Source organism: Diadema antillarum, unplaced genomic scaffold (genome assembly GCF_040938485.1).
Source record: "Diadema antillarum isolate AM-2024a unplaced genomic scaffold, OU_Dant_1.0 seq00001528_RagTag, whole genome shotgun sequence".
NCBI classification, from domain to species: domain Eukaryota; kingdom Metazoa; phylum Echinodermata; class Echinoidea; order Diadematoida; family Diadematidae; genus Diadema; species Diadema antillarum.
In genome coordinates, this window is record NW_027272260.1 from 264,814 (window position 1) to 287,043 (window position 22,230).

The 22,230-nt window shown below is 37.5% G+C and overlaps 1 protein-coding gene across 1 annotated transcript in view; it reads right to left on the reverse strand.

Annotated features, from left to right (window-relative positions):
* LOC139710388 (SPRY domain-containing protein 3-like) overlaps positions 1-22,230 on the reverse strand; it is a 38,137-nt gene that overhangs the window by 13,230 nt on the left and 2,677 nt on the right. Inside the window, exons 2-4 of the mRNA XM_071622302.1 lie at positions 20,867-20,997; positions 19,553-19,703; positions 11,529-11,717 (exon numbers count right to left, since the gene is read on the reverse strand). Coding sequence (XP_071478403.1) covers positions 11,529-11,717; positions 19,553-19,703; positions 20,867-20,997 — 471 coding nt within the window. The remainder of the gene's footprint in view (positions 1-11,528; positions 11,718-19,552; positions 19,704-20,866; positions 20,998-22,230) is intronic.

Consider the following 22,230-nt stretch of genomic DNA (forward strand, 5'->3'; position numbering starts at 1 on the left):
CAGTGTCCCGCTTGCCACCTTTCGTTTGCTCTTTCCTTTTCTCTTCATTGGTTATTGTTATACTGTAGCAGGATAGGTAGGAACATGTACGTTTAAATAACTTGCAGGAATGGGAGCTGAATTGATTAACTCTAGTCCAGGTGTATGGCGTCTCGCTCATCTCTTTGAAATTCCAGATTGTTATTGTTTGACCTAATAACAGAGTTGTAGACAGGTTTTATGTTACTATAGAGGTATCTTGTGCCACATGAGTGGAAGGCATCACTGTTTAGTGGTAGTAATGAACTTTTTCATGTTGTATATGGTATAAAGATATAAATTTCACATCCAATCTTCGGGACAGCCGTGTGGCTTTATAGTCACTTGGCGCGCTGCATGGTCATTACACACCACCTTAGGACGAGATGTTTGAGACCCGCAGGACGCTATTATTTTTTTTCTCTCTCTTTCTTTGTTTTTCTTTTGGCAGTTCAGCTTCATTCCGATGTCATTACCCCACGACACACAGTCACTCAAGTTCCCCCTTTTTTTGTCGGAGGCTGGAGGTTGGATTTGCTTCATTTATCATACGTAATGTTGTAAATTGCCCTTGGTATACAGTGCCCCGCTTGCCACCTTTCGTTTTCTCTTTCCTTTTCTCTACGTTTGTTCCTGTTACACTGCACAAGACAGGTCGGAAAATAATTTACATAACACAACCGGAGCAGGAATGGCAACTGAATAAATTAACTCTAGGCCAGGTGTATGGCGTCTCGCTCGTCTCTTTCAGATTCAAGTTGTTATTGTTTGACCCAATAACGGAATTGTAGACAGGTTTTATGTTGCTATAGAGGTATCTTGTGCCACATGATTAGAAGGCATCACTGTTTAGTAGTAGTAATGAACTTTTCATGTCCCTCCTTGTCAATTATAGTGTGTTCAAAGGGGTTGTGTGTCTATCTGCCAAAGAAAAGGAAAACCTTATTTTCGTCATGGCTATTTCTCTATACGTAACCGTAGGTGATGAGTATTGTTGGTATCTGAGCAGTGAATAGCACAGCATCAGGCTAAAATCCCCCTTAGTTATACGCGCTAAGCGTTCAATTTGATATATCTTTATTTATGTAGTCAATCACTGCTAATGGAGTTACAGAATTATGTTATGACACCTTTCACTGAAAGTTTGTAAAGCAAAGTTTATAGACAAGGCAAGCAATTGTACATGAATAATACCAATGATTTCAGAGGGAAATTATGGTATACCTAAATGTAAGGGTATCATTGCTTTGGAATTGCTGAGACAATATCTTGGCACGAGGGCTTCCACCTCTAATAACTGATCCCTTTGAAGATGTGTCGGTCACGGGTGATCGTCATGATTCGTCTTTCACGTAGAAGCTTCCGTTCCACACTCTTAGTTCGAGAAGACTTACCATCATACTTCAAATTGTGATTAAAGGTAAAGACTCAAAATCAGACAAGTTGACGTGTTATGTCTATGGGAGGTGATTTTTTTTTAAACCATGCATTGACTTGACAACGTTTAAGCACCTTTATTTCAGCTGATTTTGCTCCATTTCCTCTCAAACTTAAGTATGTGGTAGCTCAGACAATAAGCTGCAGTAATCATGCATTTTATTTTTTCAAATCTCCTCATCAGGTTGATAATTTTGCAGCTAAAAACTGAAAATGAGAATGGAATGTGGACCAAACGATTCCTGAATCATCTTTCACATTATAAGCTTACGTTCCTCAAATTTTCTCGTCAAGACGTACATGGCCGAGAGGATAAAGGCGACGTCACAAGAGACGTGATGTTGCACACGTACGGGTTCGAACCCCAAAGGAGCACGAAACAAAATACTTATATCTTTTGCTTTTTTTCTTTTATGGAGTATTCACCTTCGTCCATGTAGAAATCACGTTTTCATGTAAACGTACACACACACACACAGACACACACAATATCCCTTTGTTTTGTGTTGGAGACCACATTGCTTTGACAGGCAACTTGGACTTGAAATTACAAATGTTAAAGTGAAGATGACTCTTAAAAGACCGCATGGCCATGTTTGATTTTTTTTTTTACAATATAAAGACCTATTGGTAAATATTCATTCACATATCCTTTCCAATCAACTTACTTGAACACGCCGACACCACACGAAATTTTCAATTAGTTGCATGACAGAAACAATTTCATCTGAATTATGTAGGACTGTATAAAGAATTGGACTTCACGAATATTTCTCAATATTACTTCAAGTCGCTACTTAACATTATTTTCGTTGTCGATCACTGAAAATGAGAATGGAATCTGGTTGAAACGATTCCCGATTTATCTTTGTAACTGTATATTGATCGAATCCACGCGGCCACTCGTGGGAAGTTGCATAGCGCTATCAGTCACTTGACGTATATAGCCAAAAAACTGAATATCAATGTAAATTTGTGTTGTGTATAGCATACATAGATAGATTTAAGTTTCGCACAAGATCATCGGATCTTCCGTGTGGCAGAATCGCTTAGCACGCTGCGTGTTTATAATGCCCGACCGGAAGGAGAGAAGTTAATCGAGTCCCGCAGGACTTTTTCCTTTTATTTCTTTTTTTCTTTTTTTTCTGCAGTTCAGCTTCACTCTTATGTCATGAACACAGCTACTCTATTTCCCTTGTTTTGCATTGGAGTTTGGAGGTTGGGTTTGCTTCATTAATTTTGTCACACGTAATGTTGTAAATTGCCCCTTGACACAGTACCCCGCTTGCCACCTTTCGTTTTCTCTTTTCTTTTCTCTTCATTTGTTCTTGTTATACTGTAGCAGGATATTTAGGAACGTGTACGTTTACATAACTAACATGAATGGGAACTGAATTAATTAACTCTAGTCCAGGTGCATGGCGTCTCGCTTATCTCTTTGGAATTCCAGGTTGTTATTGTTTGACCAAATAACGAAGTTAAAGACAGGCAGGGAAGGAATTCATAGTGACTTGATATTGCTTCATAATGAGGAATTTCGGGCAACACCTTTCCAAGTGTAGTGATTATGACGGGGTTCTCTGTCGTTTATTTTCGTCATGGCTGTTTCACTAGTTAGCCATAGGTGATATATGTTGCTGGCATCTTGGAGAATAGAACAGATCAGTACCAAACTGGAATAGCCCTATAAGCAATGTGGTAAGCGTTCAATTTTTTGCATTCTCTTTCTTCTTTAAAGTCAATCACTACTGATCGAAATACACACTATAATATGACACGTTCCACTGATAGTTTAGGAAAAGGGAGTTAATACACGATGCAATGATAAATGTGCTACCATTGATTTTAGAGACGTCATTGTGGTGTGGTACTGGTGATGGTAAGGGAACCATAGATTGCTTTTAAAGTAATGAGACAATCATTGGACCTTTGCATCAACACCGTATTCCCATCTAGAATATAATGCGGCGTGCGGCGTTTTTTAAAATCCTGACGTGGACATTTTCTTTTTCTTGTTTTTAATTTACGAATGTTATATCTAAATTTGTTTCTTTCCCCTAACATTTTTTTTTTGTTGAATATAAAGTTGGACGTTCCTTGACCGAGTCGAAGAGCAGCGATTTAGTTACAGTTTCAATGCATCTTGTTTACCATCTTCTCTGACATTAAATTGATGGTTTTTATATTTGACATTATCTGTCTATTTGCCTGTTTATGCTCATAAAACACTGCTATAACAACTAATACCTTTGCTTCACTTGTCACACGCAATGATATGGATTGCAGTTGTGCATGCAGTTTTACTTCTGCCACCTCTCGTTTTTCTCTCCCCTTTTCCCTCACTTTGGTTTTGTTATACTGCAGATGGGAATGATTACACTAACATAACCCAACTTGAAGTAGGAATGAGAACTGAATAAATTAACTCTAGGCCAGGTGAATATAGCGTCTCACTCATCTCTTTGAAATTTCAAGTTGTCATTGTTCGACCAACGGAGTTGAAGACAGGCTTTATGTTGCTATAGAGGTATCTCGCGCCACATGAATGGAATGCATACGCTGTTTAGTATTAGTAATGAATTTTTTCATGTCCATCCCTGCCAATAAAAGTGAAGTGTGTTTGACGGGGTTCTGTGTCATTCTGCCTATGAGAAAGGAAAGTTTTATTTTCGCCATGGTTGTTTCTCTATGCGTGGCCGTGGGTGATGGGTGTTGTTGGCATCTGGGCAGTAAAGAACCGAGTATCATGCTATAATACCCCCCCCCCCCCTTAGGTTCTAAGCGTTCAATACGGTGATATATCTCTCTTCTTTAACATGTCAATCACTGCTGATGGAATTACAGAGTTATGTTATGACACGTTTCACTCAAAGCTTAAAAAACAAAGTTTATGCAAGATACAAGCAATGGTGCATGAGTCCTATAGGCCATTGATTTTAGATGAGAAATTATGATATGCCTATAGTAGGGGTGTCATTGATTAGGAATTATTAATGACACGATTAAGCACTCCTTCCACTTCTAACTCTCCCCTTTGAATGTGTGTCGATCACGTGAGATCGTCATAAATTATCATTCACGTATAAGCTTTCGTTCAAAGTGTACTCTTAGTTGGAGGAGACCTATAGTTACATGGTTAAAGGCGATGTCTCTTTCGCTGGAGCCGTACGTTTCGCCCGTTTTTCTTTTGCCCTTTTCTCTTTAATAGAGGTATCACTTTCGTCCAGGATAAATCACATTCTCATGTAAACAGACTCACTTGCTCTGTATCCCTTGTTTTGTATCGGAGGCTTCATTGGTTTTACTGCTGGTAAATCTCACAGGCTTGTATATAGCTGTAAGAGCTCTCTGAACTGATCATTATGATAGCAAGATTAGAGGGAGTCATATTGGTTATGTAAATAATGGTCAAAGGTCATGTTTTAAAAGGCCACTGTTAAAGCCAGGATGGTTATAAACACTTAATTGTCATGTTTTATTTGTACGTGCCGAGGATCCCTTGGACCCCGTTTACAGTGTGAGGCTCGGCCGCGCCGAGCCCACCTTCATTTCGGTGTAAACGCGCAAAAGGCCAAATGCGGGGCCAAATTTGGCCTCGCATTAGGCCACGCTCTGGAGGTGGTCTCGGCCGCGGCCGAGCCGCGGTCGCGCCCGGCCTTTTTCTCAGTGTAAACGCAAACTGGGCTAAATGCGCGGCCAATTCTAGTCTGGCTTCCAAACCCTCGCCTGTACTATTTCGCTATTCAGGATATTAACCACTGCAACGTCGAAAACTAGTATACAGTCAAACTCGGATACCTCGACGTCGGATAAGCCGAATATCACTTACCTCGGGGGCGAAATGAAAGTCCCGATTGTTCCTATGGAGTTTCCGTGTATTAAAATTCGCGTAGCTCGAAAAAGATAACTCGAAATTCGGTTACCTCGAAGGGAAATCTAATGTCCCGATCTTAATTAACTTATTGTTTTTCCCAGCATGTTGCTCGAATCGAAATTATAAACATCACTCAGCATCTCCGATTAAGCGCGCGTGGACAGCGAAGACATGTCACATGTTTTCACACTCGATTGTAAATATTCTGAGACCAGAACAATCGCGCGCCCAAGAAGAAATACCCGATACACAGCTGACAAGGAAAATCCCCAACACCTACCAACACACGTACATGGTATGCACATAGCACCCGTGCCAATGGAGTGCTTTACGATAGCACTACGCGCTGCCCCATCATTTGCTTTTCTTTAACCACTGTGTTTTGATTTTTGATCGAGACAGTCATACCGTGCGCGTAGATTTCTCAACCGTCGGGGCGCACCTGCTTACGTTGACAGTTATATCTCTGCCATTAATCACACTCTGTACACTGTCAAAACATCAATCTACCTTGTAGTGCGTTTTTTTAACTATTTTTTTTTTTTTTTGCCTTTCACGAAGTTTACTTCCCCGAGAAGGCAAGCACTGAAACTTTTTTTTTTTTCCAAGCAATGCGATTATGAAAATCTGGAAGTATAGGCCGATCACAATGAAGAATAGAATACACAGGGCTCCGCACTAAGTTTTATCGGGCCACCAATATCATTGATTTTTATTTTCTGGTGGTCGAAAGTAAAATCTGGTGACGAAAAAAAAAATCTGGAAAAATATTAGAAAAACTAAATCGGTCCTACTAAACATAGACAAATTAATATTAAGCATTATTGAAGTGATACAGATGTCCATGTCTAAAACAAATGAATAGAAAATTCAATCATCTTACTCTGTGTTTAAAGATTTGACAAATAGGCGTAGATATTATTATAAAAGTTGATGGCCATATGTTGAGGAGGTCAAAACTTACGTTTGAAATGAGAAAATGGGAGCATTTGCTGACATTTGTTAGCATCCGACACTTGTTTTAGCATTGTAAAAAGCCGAAAGTTACCGTTATTCATTTTTAAATGTAAAAGCAAACAACCGACATTCATTTTAGAATCTTACGGAGCTGAATACTATCCTAATCCATTTCCAAAAGTGAAAGCAAACATCCGCTATTTGTTTTAGCATCTAACTGAGCGGATTTATACCATTAATCATTTCCAAAATTTAAAGCAACAATCTGTTATTTATTTTTGCATCGTACGGAGCAGAATATTACCGTTATTCATTTCAAACATCCGACATTTATTTCATTATCGAACGGAGCCGAATGTTACTGCTGTCCACTTCCGAAAGTGAAATGAATCATCTGACAATTATTTTATCATCGCACGGAGCCGAATGTTACTGTTTTTCATTTTTGAACGTCAAGGCAGACATCAGACCTGTTGGACTATGAAACGTATAGCTGAATGTTACTGATATTTATTTTGAAATGTACCGTAGCAAATATCCAATATTTTTTTTTTTTAATCATCGTATGGGGCAGAATGTTACTGCTGTTCACTTCCAAACATGCCAAACGTAAAAGCAATCATTCGACATGTATTTTAGCATCTTCCGGAGCTGAATGCTATTGACATTTACTTTCGAACGTAAAAGCACACATCCGGCATTTATTTTATCAGCGTACGGAGTTGAATATTATTGTTATTCACTTCAGAACATCAAAGCAAACATTCGACATTTATTTTAGCATCTTCCGGAGCTAAATGTTATTGCAATTCACTTTCGAACATAAAAGCAAACATCCAGCATTTATATCATCATTGTCAGGAGTTGAATATTATTGTTACTCTTTTCCGAACGTCAAAGCAAACATCAAACATTGATTTTTACCATTAAACGCAGCTGAATGTTACTGTTATTCATTTCGAAACTTAAAAGCAAACATCAGACAGTTATTTTAGCATCATATGGACATGATGGAGCAGAATATTACTGACATTTTCTTCCGAACATAAAAACGATCATCTGACATCTATTTTAGCATCTTCCGGAGCCGAATGCTATTGCTATTTACTTTCAAAAGTATAGGGAAACATCCGACATTTATTTAACCATCGTACGGAGTTGAATGTTGTTTTTCATTTCCGAACGTCATAGCAAAAATTCGACATTTATTTCAGCGTCTTCCGGAGCCGAATGTTATCCTTATGCATTTCCGAACGCAAAATCAAATATCTAACATTAGTTTTAGCATCATACGGAGCTGAGTCTTATCGTTATTCATTTCCAAAAGTATGAGCAAACATCCGACATTTATTTTAGTATCATACCGAGTCGAATATTACCGTCATTCATTTCCACAATTAAACGCAAAACTCTGACATTTATTTTAGCATCTTACGTAGCCGATTGTTACCGCTGTTCATTTTGAAAAGTAAAGGCAAACATCCGACTTTTTTTTTTTTTGGTGGCGCGATCGGGCCACCAAAATCTTTATTTCTGAAATGTTGATTTCATTTCCGATTTTCACTCAATTCATTCATATAAAAGTTGATTCAATTCAAATTGACAAGCATGCAATTAATCAGTATTCACTATAACAGACACCATGTTGAACATCGATAAACGTTGAACATCGATAAACATCGGATAAGTCGAAGAAAATTCGACGTACGCGTACCTCGAAATTCGCGTACGTCGAACCATTTTCTTCAGTCCCGACGAATTCGAGGTATCCGAGTTTGACTGTAGTTGAAGGTGGTCTTGTCCTGCAAAGGATTTTCTCCTTCGGCAAAAGCCTTTGCCCGAACGGCGACTTCGTCGCCACGGAATTCAGTTGGCAAAGGATCTGAAAACCAGACAATACCAAATTGCGTTTGTTTACAAGTAGAGCGCCACTACGACAAAATAATGAAAGGTTTGAATCAAAAGCGCGGTCGAGTCCGGCAGTGTAAACGGACTAAATTGCGGGGCTCGGCCTCGCAATTGAGGTTGGCCGCGGCCGCGGCTCCGCCCAGCCCCGCACCGTTAACGGGGTCTAAGTTTATGCACTGTACGTACTCAAAAAGTCCGTAAATCAACTTAGTCGCACACGCACAGAATTTCCACCTAGTTTGTGTGACAGAAAAACAAATGTGATCTGAATAATGTAGGCCCAAAAAAGTTCAACTAAGTATCTCATTATAACTTCCAGGTGCTATATTGCATTCTTTTCTTTGTCGATCACGGATAACCGATATCTGATGACCCCAAGCGTATCACCTAACTCGTCTTTAAAGTGACGAGTTTCATGTCTCGTTTTTTATTCTTCTTTCTTTCTGCCACATTTTGTGTCGTCAATATCTCAACAATGACATTACGGAATGACATGACATTTTCAGTCAACATGTCTCATAACAATATCTAGCCACAATAAGGTTTTCATGACAGTAACATATCTATGACGTCATCTAGGCGCCATTTTGTGATTTTCGGACCTTGTCACATGATCGATCATAACTTCATAACTAGATATCATTTTTGCATCATTTTCGGTGGACATAAAGTTCAGGTCAGGCTCTATCTTACTTTTTAACGCTAGTTACCAAGGTCATCATTACGCGCGCGTACGCGCGTGTCAAAATTTTAAAAGGCTCAAAACGACTTCCCAATGGGAAATCTCGAAGTTTCAGACAATTTTAAGCGTTTCAAACATTTTCTCGCGTGCGCGTCCGTCCGCGCAATTTCGCGCGCAGAGGGCGTAACTAACATGAAAATGCAATTTTTTTGACCGATTTGGATTTCTGATACTTTGAGTAACAATATTCATTGATTTCCGATCGATTTTGACCTATAACAAAGGAATGCACTGGCGTCAAAGTTGAAATTCCGCGCGCGCGTCTTTCTGCAAATATAGTGAAAAAACATGTCTTTGTTTATTTCGCCATAGCTCTTTAAATCGTCCATTGACCCTATATTTCTCTTGCATATTACAAAAGCATATGAATTGGAAATAACGTTTCAAGTACCGATATTGCCAGGAAAACTCATGACGTCATCATATCATCATCTGAAATCAAAAAAGTCGAATTAATTTTTTTGAGGTACTGTTTCTGACATTCATTTGCTCGTATCTCTATTGTTTAAGCTTAATATTACCCCAAATTCAGATATGTTTTGCTTTGAACATTTGTCTTTCAAGTCCATGTCATGGTTTTAAAATTTGATGACGTCATCATACTTTAAATTGTGATTAAAAGTAAAGACACAAAATCGGACAAGTTTACTTGTTATGTCTACGGGAGGTGATTTTTTTAAAAACCATGCATTGACTTGACAACGTTTAAGCACCTTTATCTCAGCTGATTTTGCTCCATTTCCTCTGAAACTTTAGTATGTTGTAGCTGAGACAATAAGCTGCAGTAATCATGCATTTTATTCTTTGAAATCTTCTCATCAGATTGACAATTTTGCAGTTTAAAACTGAAAATGAAAATGGAATGTGGACAAAACGATTCCTCATGTATCTTTCACATACATAAGTTTACTTTCCCCATATTTTCTCGTCGAGACGTATGGCCGAGTGGATAAAGGCGACGTCTCAGAGACTTGAGGTTGCGGGTTCGAACCCCACAAGATCACGAAACAAAATACTTAGCTATTTTACTTTTTTTTCTTCAATTTTGTATTACATATTCGTCCATGTAGAAATCACGTTCGTATATAAACGCACCTATACACACACACAGACACACACACACGCCATATCCCTCTTTTTTGTGTGTTGGAGACCACATTGCTTCGACTGCAGCAAAATTTTCCAGGTTGACTTTGTCAAACCGATCATAGTATGTAATGACGACGACTGAGGTGTTGTACTTTGAACAATTGTCTTTCAAGACGATGTCATTGTTTTGTAATTTGATGACGTCATTACACTGAAAATTGTGATTAAAGGCAAGGTATCAAAACCAGCCGATTATAGGTTTGATGTCTGCGGGACGTATTTTTCCCAAGTTGCCAGAAATGGCATAGCGACCTCAGTCGTTATAAGGCCGCTTTTCCGTCTAGCAATGCAATAGATGTTCACACGGCCACGTTAGTTGAGTGGGCATTGACTTTCCCCCTGATATATCTATACATTGTTTTTTTTTTTTGTCTTACCATTTCCGTGGATGACCCGTGGCCGAGTGGTTACCGAAACGGTTTCGCATGCACGCTCAATACAACTTCAAGGTGCCTATATCACATTCTTTTCTTGTCCATCACAGATGACCGTCATCTGATGACCACAAGCGTATCACCTAACTCGTCCTCAATGTGACGAGTTTTCATGTCTCGTCACTTTTTTCTCTTCATGACAGTTGGTGTGCTAATGGGACTAACTGCAGATATGGTAATTATCATTATTATTATTATTATTATTATTATTATTATTATTATTATTATTATTATTATTATTATTATTATTATAATTATTATAATTATCATTATTATCATTATTATTATTATTATTACTATTATTATTATTATTATTATTATTATTATTATTATTATTATTTTATTTTTTATTTATTCGGCTTTCATTCACAAATATCATAATTCATATTTCAAAATCAAAACATACACTGCAGCGGTAAGTGTGCACCAGGTTGGGCAGCCCGGGTCTGGAAAGAGCCAACTAAATGACTTGGGCCCTCAGGCCATCCTCCCCAGCCCACCTTAAATCATTCTGCTGATGGAAGTAACAATTATACTAGTTGTCATCTATAAGAATTACTATTATTACTCCTCATTTCCTTGCTAATCTTTTATAATGCCCCCTACAGGTATGATCCTGTAGCCACACTATCACACTCCCCAAAGTATCTTCATTAAAGGCCATATACAAATGCCTTTTGCAAATATCATGAAAATTTACATGGCTGTAGAACAATGTCTCCCGACATTGTGTATAAAATCTCACAGTTCACCTCAGAGTTAACAATATGCACCCCTTTTGTTTTGAAAATGATGATTGGATTTTTTTTGGTCCGAATTAATTACCTGGAAATCTATCGTACTGTTTCCCTCTCCATAAAAAAAGATGCTTCCAGTTTTAATATCCTGGGGAAAAGTCTGTATGTTATACGTACCTACGGATGTACCTCTCCAATGTACCTGCTTATGAAAGGAATCTAATTTCTACAGTATGCAAAAGGGACACACAAACTCTAAAGGGCGCCCCCACCTGTCCGTTCATGGAGACATGGTTGATCCGCCGCCACACCTGCTCTTCCCCGACGTCGTCGATCAGCATGTCCTCCTCCTGGCCCGTCCACCGGCTCAGTCCCACGAACTTGACGCTCTGGCCCCGCCCTCCCAGACTAAAGGCCGGATGGAACGGCTGCTCGGGCAACGTGATCTCCTGCTGTAAGATCTGGGGTGAAGGAGGTATACAAAAAATAAATAAATAAATAAATAAGGGATGTTCACATCTAAAGCTGTATACGCCATATATTAGTGAGTCTCATTTTTCTTGAATCTAGGGGGTGTTTCATAAAGCTTTTCGTAAAGTTACGAACGACTTATCTGTACGAGCCAATAGTGATCAGTTCTTGTGCTGAATTATGGAAATTCTGATAAGTATAGCACATCAGAACTGATCACCGGTTGCTCGTAAGTTGTTCATAACTTTACGAACAGCTTTATGAAACAGGGCCCTGGACTTACCAACACATTTGTGAGTGGTTGAATTTGCAATCATGGAGTACAGTACTGCACAGAGAAATGTATGCATGCACGTCACATTCATGTTGGGATCAGAGTCAATATTTTTGTGTGTCTCTAAATTCGCGAGTAGCACCTGACTCGCAAAATTCACGAAAATAAAAACTTCGTGAAATATCAAGTGCATACAGTAGTCATGTTTTTAATCCCATTCTTTTCAGGCTTTAATATAGCATACTCTCATGCAAAACCTATACTATCCCATACACCCAGACAGCATGCCAGGCTTTAATTGTTTTCAATCTTGCTTCAAAGTCTTCAATTTTCCTTTGGGACAAAATAGGTACTTCACCACGTACACTCTCTCTGTATTCAACAGAAATTTTAACTCCGAGACAATCCCTCACACTGGAATATTTTATAGAAATCATTATCTCATGCACAAAAATTTCCTACCTACATGTAATTGTACCTTGAAACAGGAACTTCTAATTTTGTACCAAATAGAAGTTGAACCCCCAAATAATGTCCACATTTTTTATGTTTGAATTTGTGGGAGAGTTGTGAGGAAAGCCATTAATGTACAATTGTATCATCTCATTTGCATTTAATATGAAATTGACAAACATCGGCACAAAAAAAAATAAAAAATCACATTCTATCCCACTGCGTTCAATAAATAAATCATGCACAAATTTCTATTTTCACAGTTAACTGTATGTAAAGTTAAATGTACTTCCTATAAGCACTTTTCTGCCAAGCAGCCTACATACCTTGCTTTCGCGTGTCTTACACAGAGCAGCCAACATTCCCACAACAAATTCAGGGTGATTTCAAAGAGCAGTCGGGAAGATATCAATAATAAAGCGCATGCAACGCAAAAGGCCAAAAATGACACTGAAATCAAGTCCAGGTTTTTGTAGTCTTTTGCGTGGGACATGAAGAAACAATATGCAGTCCTTCGGGAGCCTCCAACTGTGTCAGGAAAATTTGGCTGCACTACTACACACATATCAAACTACATACATCTGTCAGTCGGTCGAGATAGAGCTATGTGTTGAGTGACGTACAATGTTTGGTATTTTTCCCTAACGACTTGCAATTGCGGTGATGCCAAAATAAACTCCCACTTCCCTTTTTTTCGTCCGGTGAGTTAGCCGGTTGTAACTAATGACAACCACTTCCTTCAACCATTTTCGTTGATTCATTTCGGACTTTTAAAAGCAGGGTCACATTCTTGCGTGTCTCGGCTTCATTATGACACATACTGCTAGGAAAGCATGAGGTGAGCTACATTTCTAAGTACAATAATGTACAGGAATTCCAATTTCCTGCCATCTTCAATGCATACATTTCTTTACTTTGTAATATAAAAACCACATGACACACAGGTCAGTTCAGTCGGACAAAGATATCAATGACGTTGGTCAAGGATACATGTACATGTACACGGATGATGGCATTGTGTCCAATAGACCAGCTCATCATATATCAAACAATCTACAAATCCATTAATATCTAGCAAATGTACAAAAAAAAAATAAAGACAAAAGCAAATAATATTGTTCCACAGAACCAAAAGCTCAAATCTGAAATTTGCCTAAATCCTAGTAAGAATTCTAATTCATTAAAAAAAACCAAGATTTCAGGGAACTATTAAGAAGAGTTCAATTCTGTACAAAAAAAAACAAAATATATATCATATCAAGTATCCATCAATATACTCTAAAACATGATATATTCGCGGCATGAAATTCTCGCGAATCTGAGCCGGCAGCCCTTTTAACGGCATAAGATTTTCACGAATTGCCACTGGCATTCAATGCATGTAGTGCAGACAAGAACTTTCATTTGCATTTTGATTTTGCAAATCTTGGCTCTCGCGAATTTGCAAAATTAAAATGCATACGAACATTCCTTGTTTTACAGTACGCATTTCAAACAAAAGATCTCCGGAAATTGATCCCAAATTCTAGGAACATCACACACCATAAACCGGCACTATTATTGCTAACACAATTCAGTGGCTAAAATTCTCAATCCACCAAGTTAAGACTAAGATATAAGGTAACCATGACAACAACAACAACATATAGCCACAGATTTCATACACTGCAAAATCCTGGTCGTGGGCTGATAAAGGTTCTGGTGTGTATAAAATTAGATATTATGACAAAACAAACAAAGAAACAAACACACACACACACACACACACGAAGGAGCTACTGATTATTTAAAGAAAAAATGATAATTAAAGTCGACGCTAGTACCATTATTGTGTATTTAGGTCAGCTCTTTAAAAATGAAAATAAAATTAAAAAGATAATTCGCAACACATACAACACACACACACACACACTCGTACACCACACACGAGCAAACAATCAATCAAACAACAAAAAACAACAACTTCCCCTTTCTGAGCTGTGTTGCGATCGGAATAAAAACAGCGTGAAGAAGATTACCAAATCGTGACAAATCTTCTTCTTTCAGAGTACTTCAGGCAACACAAGGAATTCAGCTCACACAGTGTCCCAGACCACAACAACATCGCAGAATTGCCACCGCGGGGCTTCTCACACGGCTCAAATGGGATGAGCACTGGCGGTTATCTCCAAGCTTCTCTCGAAACTAGAGTCGGAGCTATAGGGGCAACGATTTCATGGGTTGACCGTGCCCACACCAGCAATCTTAACAGTGCCGGAATGTTCCTGAAATAAACATCACTGTCACCATCCGTCAACCGTTTAAAACAATCTCCTCCCATTAGGCGGTTAAAAAAAAAAAAACGACAACAACAACTGCTGAACAGGTTGGCTACACACGATTCTGACCGTGTCACCCGACCCAGCATGTAGAAACGGCTAATCCCAGCGGAATTAGCTCCTTGGGTTTGGTGACTAACACACAGCATGCTGTCACTCAGCTCTTTTAATGCCCCTTGTCAAAATCGTGCAGGTTACTCGGTAGGAGGGAAAACAGCTCAGATCAGTCTGATGAAAGAAGCATTTAGGCAGTGAAAAGAGTTGGTAATTTCTCAAACAAATCCTGTAAATCAATATATCAAGTTTATGAATTAATACATCAATGTGTGATGAATATCTTAAAAGCATTCTTACAATTTGTATTTCAGTGCCACTACCACTATTTTGTGACATTCTTTAATACATTATTACAAAACACGAAAGACATTTTTTTGCAAAATCAGCCTTTAATTGAGAACAGTGCAGTATGTCACGGAGCATAGTATGACTCAGAGAGATTTTACAACACACGTACGCACACATACACACAACATACACACTGTTCTACATTGTATCTAAGCTAGGATACAGTATACACCATCAGGGCACTGCAAAAATAAACAAAGCAACAACAAAAAAAAAATGTTCAGGTTTGATACAATTTACAAATGCATGGAGTACAATTTTGTATTCTCTACTATTAAATGCATTTGCAAATTTCTAAATTTGTAAAGTGAATGATTTTAGGACTCAAAAAATTTTATGTTCAAATTATTTTTTATTTATTTATCTATTTATTGTTTGTGTAAAGGTTCTATTCTTCATATCATGTTCCACTCGTGATAATTCGAGATCTCCTTTTATAATTGTAAATGAAATCTATCCTGGTACTCTTTTTTAACGTAGATTGTCTTGGTATGATCACATAAATTTGCTGTGATTAAGTTTGCCTACAATGAAGATGTATGTATGTAATGGAATTTGTGCTTTTGGACCACATTAACATCTCTATAGATTTTACATTGTAACATCTTGCTCATTTTTCTTCAAATGAATTAGTCAGTTAACCAAATTAGCTATGGTTTGAGTTGCAAGACTCAGTTTTACTTTAATACAGGACAAACAGAAAGCGGTGTGTTACATTTTCAAGATCAAAGGCAAATAACTCTTGGCTTACTGTGCACAACTGATCAAAAAAATAAAACAATCAGAGTTTGACTTTGAACTTCAGTTTCTCACTCATTTGATAATACAATGTAGCTTTAACATCCCACTAGTTCTGAGATATGGGCATATTGTATCCTGAGATAAGTACCATACTGCATTATCTAAAGAAAATGTCAAATGTCAGATAAATGTTCTCATACATGTACCTTTGCACCTCTAAAGCATTTGTCATAAAGCAAAGACAACATCTCAACTTATCAAAGTATGATAGAAGGACATAGTAATGATAGGGATTATTAAAAAGGGACATTGGTAGGCCTATTAATCACAAAAAAAAACAGATGCAATGATAATAACAATAAATAATATTGAAGAATGATATGAAATGAACATTTAACAAATTAAATGAAAGTCATGAAATTAAAATGAATGAATAAAGTATCATTTTCATTCATTCATGATCCATTATTTATTTGATACATATATTCACGCTGTTACTGATACTTCCACCCACTTGCACAAGGCAGTTTAGTTATAACAAAAATTATGATAATTTACATAGAAAAATACAAAAGTATGTATTGGAAGCAATCTAAACACAAATAATGCAAAAGAGCTTAAATTGCCTTTGCCATAGATGAAGCAAGTACAATGAAGGGGCAACCACTTGCTAAAAGTATGGGGTCCTTGCCAACCATCCTTTAATAGTTTGGGCATAACATGTACAGTGCAATTAGGTGAATCTTTTGTTAAATACAAGATGTAGTACTGCTATTGTTTGTAAAATCCCTATGAGCAGACCTTCTTACTCCCAATTTCCACCAAATCAATTTAGGCTAAAACTCTCAGATATATCGGAATGGTGAGATGACTCAATCTGTAGCTCAAACTACAATATGACGCAACATGCATCACCGCAGGGGGTCCTCGCATCATGTGATACCCACGGGTACCGTGTTGTGTTGCACCATCTTGTGTTTTGTAAGTTTATACTCACACAGTGCAACCCTGCAATCATGGCAGTCAAAATTTAGAAGTCGACGATGATGATCTTAATGCAAATTCAGCCCTTTTATGAAGCTTTTGACTGTAATTACGACAATGATTACAATGATAATTTTTCATACTTTTTCAAAACAAGCTACTACCGTTTGAACAGTAATGATTTCAATCCACTAAATTGCCCTATGGTTTTGTATTATACTTTCATTTCAGGTCTTCCATTGACTTCTATAAATGCATAGCTGCTCTGAGCAGCTTTAACATTACCTACTTTTGGTAATCCAGGGTACAGCACTAAAAAAAGATAGAAATAAATAAATGAAAATGATAAATGAATAAATATAATAAATATAATATATATAAATAAATAAATGAATGAATGAATGAATGAATGAATGAATGAATGAATGAATGAATGAATGAATGAATGAATGAATGAATAGATAGATAAATAGATAAATAAATGAATAAACAAATAAATAAATAAATAAACAAAATGTTTTCTAGTTTGGTACATACCCCAGGGTACCCAAAAATGTATTATATGCAAAGTTCTAAGTGTACAAACTTGTACCAAATTTCATGGTTTAAGTATGTAATACCGACTAACAGTCAATCAATACCAATACTGGTCAAAATGGTAATGGAAATAACAAAAGATTTACATGTAACAATAAAACATAAGGACATTAATTATAATCACAGCTAACAATAACAATGATGATTATTACAACAAAGACAATTTTTTTATCATAATGATGATGATAGTAATGATAATAATAGCAATAATAATACAGATGTGTAAAGAAAACTATAAATAAAGATTAAAACAACAATCATAATAGCACTCGGTGATAATGAGGAAAAAAACCCTAAAGGTTAGGATTCCTGACAACTTTTCATGTACATGTACACTTGTACATGATTAATTCTTTTAAACAGAAAACAAAGTCTGTGAGATTTAGCAACAAAAGAGTTTGTCAAAAAATCAAGGTAATTTGCACAAAGTACAGCTAGAATGGACTGCATAACTCGGGCCTGTCCCACCTTACCCCTAGTATAGGCCCACTTACAGCACAAACACTGCATTAAACAATTTCCAATATGCACCACTAAAATTGAATTTAATATATAGTGAGTGTTACTACCAGTGGGAATTATCATGCCATTATTCTTTATGCTCCGCCCAGTAGAAAAGATTTCGCGTGTTTGCAAAAAGACGAGGAATGGTCTCAAAAGCACACAAGCGATAAATCCTACATTTTGTTCAAAAAATATTAAAACAAAAATATAATTTAACATGATTTACATGAATGTCCAAACCTGACAAACAGACAAGAAATGCAGCTGCAATAGTCTACATTGTATGTGTAGCAACACAGCTGGTCAACAATCAACTTGCTGCACATTTTTATAAAGATATTGCATCTAACATTATTGTGAGTTACAATGACTGTATATTTCTGCATGGTTCAGGGTCAAAGGTCATGCTGTTGCACAGCAAAATGCTTACATACCCATGCGCTCAAGTGGAGCACACTGGAATCACAGAGTAAATTCAAAGCACACATTCACATACGCACAGAATTCAACAATATATAGATGATGACTGGCGGGGGAGGGAACATACCGAATGTTCCACCCGAAGGGTTTGAAATGCTATTGAGGGAGGTTATAAGTCCCGAGACGAAGTCGAGGGACTTATAGCCTCCCGAAATAGCATTTCAAACCCTGAGGGTGGAACATTTGGTACATGTTCCCGACAACAAAAGTCATCAATTGTTATATCATACGGGTTAGTCAAATACGTCAAATACGTCAACGACAACCACCAGCACAATGCACTCGCGTACTCGATCGCTCGCTCGTGCAGAGCCAAATTCACTGTGCGTGCACGGACCTAGGCCTTCTGTCATTTGTTACATGAAAATGTTTTCCCATGGGAGAATATTACAAGAATGTTCGTCCATATGTACCTCCATCATGTGACTGTGTTTAGCCAATCACTAACCGGTATTTGACTAACGCATTTAATATACAGAAATGTTCAAGGTCTCTACTGTACGTCTCCAACACCAGTCCCATGTCATGCATGCAACATGCATGGAAACTTCATGTTTAGGGTCTGACCCAAAAATAGTGTTCACTTGGGCTAAGTGTTCAATTTGACACTTGTGTTTCATGTTATATGAAAGCTGAGAATCTGCAGTTTTCAGAAAAGTACACATCTAATATATTTAACATCAGACTTTTCAGTAAAACACCAGTAAAATGGGAAAAGCGCCCTCTTTGCTCGAGGGTCTGGAATTTATTTTTTTCAAGGGATTTGCACATAAACTACTTAAGTAGGGGAAATATCAAGTTTTATTATGGATTACCCTTCCTATGAGTAATTCATATCTGACATTCACTTTTCTCATTATTGTTGTATTTGGGGCCAAATTTCAATTTGGGGGGAAAAACATGGGGTTTTTTTTTAGCACTTTGACATGAAATTATTATTTTTTTTTCTATATGATAGACTCGAGCTTGGTCACTCCCATTCCATAATGTATCAATGAATTAGTGTGGCTCTATATCCTTGACACTCAATGAAGTAATTCTCTATTCATAATACTGTACAAGTGCCTACCTTTTTTCCATTCAGTACGACGGACAGTGGACACGTGAGAGTTCCCGCCTCCTCATCCAGGTACTCCGCCTTCTCAAAGTGGAGGGCAATGCCCACTCGGTCGTTGGCCTTAGCAGGAGGGTAGACCATCTTGTCTGGTGTGTGGAAGTGCCTGTGCCATGGCAACCACAAACATAGACAGAGGGATGCATGATAAATACCAGGTACAAAATAATTGCCAGTAAACCTTCTCTCTTTTACATTTGCATGACCCGGTACCTCTCTATTAGATACTTATTACATATCATCATTACTATTTTTTTTTTTTGTTGCTCATGTTTCCAGAATAAAGTATATATGGCAACATATTAAAATGTTAATGTTATATCTTGATGATGTAACAAATAAAAACAGGTAGATATTTGGGTTGAATGTCTTTTCAATCACATCAGAGTTGTAATAAATGCTATCCTTTAATTTGATAAAGTGCTTCGGCTATCATTTTTTTTTGGGATTGTTTTTTGTTTTGTTTTTTGCGCTAATGAACATTTGACATTTTGTAGATACGAGGTTTTGTCGCTCCAGTGATGATATGGTTATCATCAAATGGTAAAGACTATATCCTTAGGGTTAGTGCATTACACACAGTGCAACATTCTGTGCCATAAATTCCACATTATCTGACTTTATCATCCTAATGGAATGCAGAGAAAATGGGAGACTCAAGTGCTGTATAATGCTTTGACTGAGATTGCTATCACAGGAATTTCCTGCAAAATGACGTTGACCAGGGCTTAACAATATTTTTTTTTTTTTGCCCTGATGGCCCATTCTGGCCACTAAGATCAATGATATTGAAATGTAGGTGGCCTGAAAAAGAAATGTAGTACCAGTAAATAAAAGGAAAACATAGCAATCTATTTTAATTATTACATGTAGTTGCCCAATGGGGCCATCAAAAATTTGGGAAATTTGGTGGCCTTACATCAATTTCTAGTGGCCCCAGTCCACCAGGCCACTGCCAATTTTGAGCTGTACTTTACTCAGAATGATACCTTCCACTTGATACAATTACAAACTTCAAATTTGCTGCCTGGGCCCTGCTTCATAAAGCTGTTTGTATAGTTACGAACATCTTACGAGCGACTGGTGATCAGTTCTGATGTGCTATACTTACAAATTTGTATCAGAATTTCCATAATTCAGCACAAGAACTGATCATCAGTGGCACGTAAGTCGTTCGTAACTTTACGAACAGCTTTATGAAACACCCCCCTGGACTAATAACCATTCATAAATGTAATCCATTATTCTATTCCCCACAGTCATTCTTACCCCTTGCCCTCAAAGACGCTGAATCCCACGGACGTTTTCGTGGCCCCGAGGTGGACGTCTGTCGGGTGATCTTCTGTTGCCATGCCAACCCTTAGCTCTTCACTCTCCCTCCCAGTGCCTTTAATCTCAACCTACAAAAACAAAGCATAATAAAAAAAGAAATATTTAAAAAAGAGCAAGGAGTATGTTTGTGATGGATGTCCAGCGAATCACAAGACAGTTGACTATTTTGTGGTTTGATACTATTTTGATAATGGATCAAAAATTATGAGAAAGAGGGGGAATTCCACATTCCTGTAAATCTTACCCCTTTGCATGCTTTACTGCCCACCTCAAAATCCACTAAAAGTCACATACCTGTACTAAGATTCTCTGTCATGGACCATAACGTCATTTGGGTTGGCCGACTCAAATTCTTAAAGTTGTTCTTACCCGGCTGGAAGAATAACGTTCTCTCCACCACTGTCAAACTTTGGCAGCTTATAAAAACAAAGCCCAAAGTGAAATACTAGCAGTTTTTCTGAACCATATTTTATCAGACAGGTGCTGCTTTCACTTGGAAATATACAACATGTTTTCATTAATACCTCTGCACAGCATGCCTGAGTGACCCTAATCTTTAGATCCCCCTTTTCTATGAAACTGTACCTCCTAATTCTCTTCTATTTCAATCACTCTTTAAATGAGTACAGATGGTCCAATTTCAACAATTTACATGTACATCCAATCTTAAAACTCAGAGCTTACTCTTTTAACTATGGAGATAGGTGGAAATTCATTTTTGTCTTCTGTTTTTGTGAGTTTTGCACAGCGCAGTCACATTTGCGATGAATTGTAAATATCACTACATATATCCATGAGAGATTTTGCTTTCTGAGCTTTTCTTCTTTATCTCCTTCTCAAAGGTTAAATGAAGCAGTCTCATCTAGACGTAGCAAGCAAATAATAAAGTAATGAACATGGCAGCAGTAATCCTGTAATCAATAAAAGCTGTAGATTCCAGGTAACAGGCACGGCGATACGGTGCAATTAACTCGCCAAAAGCATTACACCTCGAAGCCTCATTTGCATAAAGTAGACAGCTTGTGTGCGCAAAACCGCTGGGGAAGTGTTGCAGGACAATCGCAATATCTCACCTCAGAAGCCATCAAATGATTAAATCTATACAGTAAATTAAAGAAGAAACTATTCTCTAACTCGCTATGTTAGTTACTTGGGGTTTTATTGAAGATAAACCTGTGAAAATAACATCAAAACTTAGTTTCCAAAACAGAAAATGTGGTCTCAAAAAAAGTGTAATTTTTTCACATTTTCCTTCATTGCTCCAAAATGAAACTTCGGTATATGACTTAGGGCAGTATATC